This window comes from Vollenhovia emeryi, unplaced genomic scaffold (genome assembly GCF_000949405.1).
Source record: "Vollenhovia emeryi isolate VEMERY1.0 unplaced genomic scaffold, V.emery_V1.0 DF940540.1, whole genome shotgun sequence".
In the NCBI taxonomy this organism is placed as follows: domain Eukaryota; kingdom Metazoa; phylum Arthropoda; class Insecta; order Hymenoptera; family Formicidae; genus Vollenhovia; species Vollenhovia emeryi.
The window spans coordinates 1-8,343 of record NW_011965826.1 but is presented as its reverse complement, the minus strand read 5'-3'; the positions used below and the strand labels follow the sequence as shown (position 1 = coordinate 8,343).

General features: G+C 38.0%; 1 protein-coding gene across 1 annotated transcript; it reads right to left on the bottom strand.

Annotated features, from left to right (window-relative positions):
• Window positions 1-5,101: 5,101 nt before the first annotated feature.
• On the bottom strand, window positions 5,102-8,140 carry LOC105555925. Its single transcript, XM_012002975.1, has one exon. It carries the CDS (start codon window positions 8,138-8,140, stop codon window positions 5,102-5,104), a length of 3,039 nt encoding a protein of 1,012 aa, XP_011858365.1.
• Window positions 8,141-8,343: the final 203 nt, after the last annotated feature.

The following is an 8,343-nucleotide window of genomic DNA, read 5'->3' as shown; positions in this document are numbered from 1 at the left end:
AATTTACTGAAAACAACAGAGATAAAATACAATTTATTTCTCACGCATCGCTATGTATTTATTTCTCTCGTGTAATAATCCGTTCAAAATAAATTATTTCTTATTATTTGCTGTTTTCCAAAAATTAGTTATGTCTTCATATTTCTGGCTTTTGCGATGTTTCATCGCGGTGAATAAACTGTATCACTAGGTTTGACTTTCGGATTAGAGCCATGTTCTTTTTGGTTTAGAATCGTACGTTTCGTGAACATTTCAGTTCATTTCATTAGTGTGACGAACAACTTAATAAATTGAAATATTCACAGAATGTCGGATACAAAATCAAGTACAACGTGGCTCCAATCCGAAGCCAAATCTAGTAGTTAGTTATATGTTTACTTCGACAATTATTTTCGTTACTTTTTAACAACATTGTTCAAAAAAGTAATGAAATGCTTTTATCTCGCCAACAAATGTCAATTTTTTTATTGTTTTAATGTGTGTAAAACAATTTGAGTAATTTTAAAACAGCATTTTAAAGAACAAAGCTTATCTTTTGAAGCGCTTTTTCAAATGGTTAGAATCTTTCTTTCCCATGAAACTGTGTACCTTAGGAAATAAGGGATTCTCTTTTCAAATAATCATTTTTAACGCATTTTTACTTGACGAATTTCTTTCGCGATACGCATTGCAACTATAGGGAAAGTTGAAGTTTTTTTTTCAAAGACTTCATTTACAGTTTTAATTGTTTTATCTAAAAGTTTCAAAATTTGTAACTATGCTTTTCATTTCTTATTAGTATGAATATCATCGAAGTTTACATTAATGAAATAATTAACGCCATGTTTTCATTTTACACTTTATATTAATACTTTTAAATGATGATACTGTATTATTACTTTTTGACATTTTACGTTCATGCGTCTTATAAAGATTTGCTTGTTTTCATTAAAATTATTATACGTTTATTTTTCGATGCAAATACGAAGTAAAAATGTAAAAATATTTATGAGAAATAAGACAATGTAAGAGTAATCTTTTGAACAATGTTTGTTATATTAAGAAATACAAACAAATACATAATTTACATTTATATAATATGCATTTTTGATATCGGTAGAGATTACATGATTATTATGTGCAATGTCGATAATTTTGCAACCTTACCTATCGGAAACGCATTCGCGTTTCTCGCGATGCGATTTTGTTTATCCTAGCCTCTTGCCGTCTTGCAAATCGCCGTGTCACAGAAGTACAGAGATATCTCGGTATTCCTAGCGATGTTCAAGGTGAAAGAAGCAGATATTTTATTCTCTTTTTGCATTCTTTTCGCAAGCATTCATCATTACTTGTCTACGCACACATACACGTAAATAGAGAGGGTTTGGAGTCGGTAAATACTGTGGGAGTGACGAACCACGGGGTCTTGATCTCTATTTGCAACACACACTACACACATACATTTCTTTTTACTTCCTTCATTTTTATTTTTTCTTTATTCATTTCTGTCGCTTTTCGTTTTTGTTGCTTTGTTTCCGATATGGAAACGTGTGATGCATTGCCCAAAAAAACTAAGCGAAGTTTTGTAGAAGCTTGGCTCAGAGATGAGCGTTATAAAGATTGGATACGTAAAGTATCATCTGATGAAAGTCTTTATTTTTGTACTGTTTGCAATAAAAGTTTTTCCTGCGATGCAGCATATGTTAGCAGACATGCAGGTTCTGCGTGCCACCGAGAGAATTTAAAAGAAAATGTGTCATTATCTAATGACAATAACGTAGCTGTACAACATACAACACCGAAAACGTCAGTGTTTCAAATCGAATGGTTAGATATTGATGATTTTAAGTTATGGTTACGTGAGGTTCCGCATGATAACAAAATATGTTTTTGTGCAATTTGCGATAAATATTTTGCTGCTCATTTATCGCACATTCGTCGGCACGCAGAATCTGAAAGTCATTTAAACTTACATAAAAGAAAAGATATCGAAGCGAGCAAATCAAATGATGATTATAATACGCAAGCTAAGGAATCTCCTTTGTCGTTAGATGCGTGTACAAAATCAGCGGAAATACAATTAGCCGCTTTTATTGCACAGAAAAATATTCCTCATCAGACGGCAAAAGAACTTCTTCAGTTTTTTCAACACATAGGACAAGATCCTGAAGTATTGCAAAAGATGAGGATGGGTCGAATTAAATGTAAAAACATAATTTCTAACGTTTTATATCCGGTTGAGAATGAACATGTTGTTCACAATCTTCAGAGAACACGATTCTCCGTTTTTGTCGATGAGACATCTGATATTTGCAACGAAAAATGGATGACATTTTTCGTTAGGTATATTGATCCTGAGACATTAGATGTTCGCTCACAATTAGTGAAATTGATCAATATTGACGCGAAAGATTTGAGTGCTGAAAAATTATTTAATGCATTTAAGAATGAAATGTGTAAGTTACAAATTCCCTTCTTAAATATTGTTGCTCTGTCATGCGACAATGCGTCGGTAATGACAGGAAAACATTTATCGTTTAAAACGAAAGTACAACAGATGTGCAAACATCTATTAACATTTCCTTGCCCATGCCACTCAGCCGCGTTAGCTGCGCACGCTGCATGTGCGAAAATACCTTCATTTTGCGATGAATTTATTAAAAAAATAGCTTCTTACATTAATAGTAGCCCGAAACGTACGGCAATTTTTCACGAGTTTTGCGATTGTTTTCAAGACAAATATCGCAAAATTTTAAAATTGAGTGAAACGCGCTGGCTGTCTCGCCACGCATGTGTCGAGAGACTTTTGGTATCATGGGATACGATCCATTATTTTTTACAGGAAATGGTTGTGAGCGAGAAGTCTGGAGAACTTTTGTCTATGATGGATAATTTAGAAACGAAGGCTTATCTTTTATTTCTTAAATATATATTAAATTTCTTTAATGCATTCAATGCATTTTTCCAATCGGAACAAACGAGAATACATTTATTGGGGTTAAAATCTGCAAACTTTCTCTCCCAAGTCTGCGAAAACTTCGTTAAAAACGAATTTCTAAAAGATGTAACCACAAATATTAATTTTTCACAGAAAGAAATTCAGAAAGACATAAATGAAATTTTTCTTGGAACAGATTGTGAAGAGTATCTTAATAATCTAATGATAGAAGGTCATATAGATACAGTTACAATCGTGCGACAAAATTGTTTACAATTTTACCTTACTGCCGCGGAGGAAATACGTAAAAGATTGCCTATTACAAATGATTTTTTGACAAAATTACAAGTTTTTGAACCATCTACAGCTTTACTCTGTAGTAATAGGGAATCTTCATTCCAGCATGTTTCTTCCGTTGCCATTTCTCTCGGTGTGTTCGAGATCGGACAGTCCACACGCAATGCATCGATTAATTCTATCAAGCGATCGATAACTTCAGGTGTACAGCGCGGGCTTCTGGAAGATTCGAGAGAGACGCTCAGACCGGCGAATTGTCGCCGCGTTTGTTGTTATCTTCGCCTCGAGGACACCGAGAAAGCCCGGGCTGTACACCTTTTCAAAACAATTAGCTCCGAAATGTTGTGACATGCTCGCGTCTTCGCAACGACGGCGAGCTCGGGTCAACGCTTCTTCGCCAGCAAATAACGAACGCTACCGCCAATCGCGTCGACCGCAGCGCAAACGCACCTGTCGCGCACGCGCCAAAGCGCGCGAGGACTCTCGATTGCCAATCACTCTTGATAATCGAGGGTCACCTTAAAACTTTAAACCGGTTGAGGGTTGATTGGTGCCCCACCGACTGGGGGGCAAAATTTGGGCGCAAATAAATGAACCGGCCGCATTCCGCCACGGCCAGAGCCACTAGAGTCGCGTGTTTCTCCGCTTCGTCGAATTTAGCTTGCGCCTTACCGAACGTTTCTTTGTGTACCGACCCGCAATAATTCTGGACTACTCTCTTGTATAACGAAATAAAATTAGTTTTGGCTTGTTCTTTATTAAGTCTTGAGTGCTGCATTTTCTACAGTTTTGTCCGCTCCTCTTTGTCCGCGTCCGCGTTGTCAACCGCGCTTCCGAACACGGTGGTTTCGATGAAGACTTCTTAAGAGAAGAGTGGTTTGCATTACCAGCAGATTTTACTGTTGAAGAAAAAGAGAATTTGTCAAGATTAAATTTTGATGAGATGTGGAAAGAAATCTTACAACGCCGCTCGTTGAATAATACTTACAAGTATCTCAATTTGAGGAATCCTCTGAGCGCTGTTCGATGTCTTCCCAATTCAAATGCAGATCCAGAGAGAACGTTTTCAGTTTTAACTGATTTAAAAACCAAAAAACGCAATTCACTTTCTTCAACCACTGTTAATGCCACTTGCGTAATAAAATCAGCATTGAAGACGAGGGGCGAAACAGCTGTAAACATGGCAGTAACTGAACAGCATTTGTCTCGTATGTCACCTGGCAAATTATATATAGCTGACTCTAAACGAGAAAAAAGTTATCTAACTTTATGTGGTGCTGACGAAATAGCTAGTTCGTCATCTACAACATAATAATGTCCAAAAGAGAAATGGGCGGAAAATGTTAGCACATCCAAATAATCCAAGCAAATAAACCGATTATTTTATTTCAACCTGGAATAAATATCGTTAATTTTTCTTTTGGACGTTATTATTTTTATTTTTGAACATTTTTATTAATGCTTTTTAATGTATCGCTTTCAACTTATTATGTTTTCATTTTTAAAAATACACATACACATACACAGATAGAGAGGGTTTGGAGTCGGTAAATACTGTGGAAGTGACGAACTACGGGGTCCTGATTGTATCGTATCGAAATAAAAGGAATGAAATTGATAGAATTATTTTGTCTTAAATAAAGTGGACTGTATTTCTTGACTGCTGTATGTACACCAGTTTCGTCTTCGAGTGTTCTAGCTCAACTAACGCCTTCCCTCGAATTCGATGAGCGGTTACTCTCGTCACCCGGTTTCCTGTTGATACTCGGTAACCTTCCGTATGCTTCCATATACATCGTTCGCACGCTTTCCTATGATGCTTACATCTACAGATCGTTCGCATTTATACATATACATACCGCCCACCAATTAATGAAGATTAATTTTTTATGGTATTGAATCGCTTGTCGGTAGTTTGCACAGCCTATTTATTGCTCGCTTGAGATATCCGGTTGCGGTTTTCAGAGTTACAACTCGAACCTTGTCGTCGATACCTTTATGGGTTTCGATTACCCTTCCTATTTTCCATTTCAACGGTGGCAAATTGGGCTCTTGTATCAGAACAATGTCATTAATCGCGATATTCGGTTTTTCTGTTTTCCATTTAGTTTTGCCCTGCAGCGAAGTTAAATATTCCGCACTCCAACGGCGCCAAAAATCTTGCAATAATTTTTGAGATAATTGCCAACGATCTAATCTGTTTATCGGTACGTCGTTTAGATCTACTTCCGGAATGGCTGTTAATGATTCACCGACAAGAAAATGACCCGGAGTCAATGGTTGTAAGTCTGTGGGAGTGGACGGTAGCTGACATATAGGCCTTGAATTTAAACAAGCCTCAATTTGTATTAATACGGTAGCTAATTCTTCGAAAGTTAAAAGTGCAGAACCCATGATGCGTTTTAGGTGAAATTTACAAGATTTCACTCCTGCCTCCCACAGACCTCCCATATGAGGTGACGAGGGTGGAATGAACTTCCACTCAATTCCGCTTGGAATGCAGAATTCGTTGCTTATTGTTTCAGTCTCCCTGGTAATGAATTGTTGAACTTCGTTTAACTCATTTCGCGCTCCTACAAAATTAGTCGCGTTATCACAATATATCCGCTGTGGACAACCTCGTCGTCCTGCAAATCTTCTAAGTGCCGCTATAAACGCATTCGAACTAAGATCGCTCACTGCCTCAAGGTGTATCGCCTTCGTTGAGAAACAAATAAATAATGAGATGTATGACTTGTTTGTCTTTCGGCCACGACCTCGGTTGACTAACGTTACAATGGGTCCGGCGAAATCTATTCCTGTTACATAAAATGGACGTCTAGGAATTACCCGATCTGCTGGTAATTGTCCCATTACCTGTGATAGTGGTTTCGGATTATTTCTGAAGCAAGTCATACACTCATGTACAACTTTCCTCGCTAGATTCTTTCCTCGGAGAGGCCAATACTTTTCGCGAATTGCATATAACAATGTTTGCGGTCCTGCATGTAATAGCCTACGATGCTCTCGCTTGAATAATAATTTTGTAAAAGTGCTCTCGGCTGGTAGTATAATCGGATGTTTTGTGTCGAATGCGGTCAACGAATTACGAATTCGACCGCCCACCCTGAGGAGTCCTGTTTCATCAATAAACGGACTAAGTAGCGACAATTTGCTTGTCAATCTGATTTGCCTTTTTGCCTTGAGGTCTGACACCTCGGTCACGAAATGGAGCCTTTGGATCTCGATAATTATTAATAAATTTACCTTGTGAATTTCCTGCAGTGATAGATTTCCCACATTCCGGGTTTCCCTTTTGGTTTTACAATTCCATATAAATCTAAAAATCCACGCTAAAATACGCTCGAGTTTCGTTAAACAAGAATGGTTATTTAATAATTGTAAAATTAATTGCTTTGAGTCAACTATTAAAAAGACTTGGATTTCCTTCTTTTGCTCTGATTCAATAAATTCTGTTTCCGTTTGTGAACAAGTTAGCAATCGATTTGATCCCCTTATATTCTCAAAAAATTCTGACAAAATTTTAGGACCTTCCCACCAAAGACTTGACTCCTTTAATTCTCGTAAACTTGTACCTCGTGAAATCAGATCGGCAGGATTGTGCTCACTCTTGACATGATACCAATTACTTGACGCGACAATCGTTTGAATCTCAGCGACTCGATTCGCAACAAAAGTTTTCTGGCGAGACGGATCGCCCGCTATCCATGCCAACACAATCATTGAATCGCTCCATGCATACATTCCACTGACTTCAATTTTAAGCGCCTCGCATACATGTTTCAACAATCGTACTAAAACAACCGCGCCGCAAAGCTCAAGTCTCGGCAGGGTCGTTGTCTTGCTTTTGATCGGTGCGACTCGAGATTTCGAGCAAATTAATATCGATCTACCCTTGTTATGGTTGTCCATCGTTTGCAAGTATACGCACGCACCGTACGCTTTCATTGAGGCGTCGCAAAACCCCTGTAAATAGAATCGCCTCGCACTCGCACTCGCAATGATTCTACGAGGAACTTGGATCGTATTAATATCATTTAAATCATCAGTATATTCAATCCATGCCCTATAAAGCTTGTCGGTTAGTAAATCGTCCCATTTCAAATTTGCGGCCCAAGTTCCTTGCATAATTAATTTTGCTCTAATTAGTATAGGGCTTATCAATCCCAATGGATCGAACAACCGCGATATTGCAGATAGAACCTCTCTTTTCGTTTTACTCGACCTTGTTATGGAATTGACAGAAAACTCAAACACGTCTCGCTCGGGCTGCCAAGTCAAACCCAATGTTTTTATATTTGTCTCATTTACATCGCTCGCGACAGTCAACGATTCTTCGATCTGTTCACTAGAGTGCAATTCATGTAAAATTTCTTTATAATTTGATCGCCACTTATGTGGTTCAAATCCTCCATCATTTAACAGTTCCTTTAATTGCTTAATCAAATCGGTTGCCTCGTCAACTGAACTAACACCGGTTAATATATCATCCACGTATAAATCATTGAGTAAGACTTGAGACGCTTGCATCAATCGATCGTCCGCGTTACTTGCCAAATGTCTCACGCAACGCACGGCCAAAAACGGAGCACACGATAATCCGTATGTCACGGTGTTTAACCGAAATTCTCGTATAGGTTCGCCCACCGACGACCGCCACAGAATCCTTTGATAATCTCTATCGGCTTCGTGGACCAAAATTTGTCTATACATTTTTTTCAAATCGGCTGTGATTGCAATGGCATGCAATCTAAATCGTAACATGATATCAATTAAATTATCTTGTAATCGCGCTCCGATCATTAAAGTATCGTTTAGTGAGATTCCCGCCGTAGTTCTGACCGACCCATCGAACACTACGCGTAACTTCGTTGTGAGACTAGATTCGTGCAATACGCCGTGATGCGGTAGATAAGTAGGATTCATTATGGTAGATTCGCTGTTCACGATCGACATATGATTTAATTTGATGTACTCTCGCATAAAACTCGAATATTGATTATAAAATTCTTGATTAGTTTTGAATTTTCATTCTAAGTAACTCAGTCTTCGTAAAGCTATCTCTCTCGAATCGCCTAACTGCTTCTTATTGTCACGGAAAGGTAGTCTGACAACAAACCGTCCCAACA

Coding starts and splice junctions, on each gene's coding strand:
- LOC105555925 (XM_012002975.1), bottom strand. CDS start 8,140: ATGAATCCTACTTATCTACCGCATCACGGCGTATTGCACGAATCTAGT.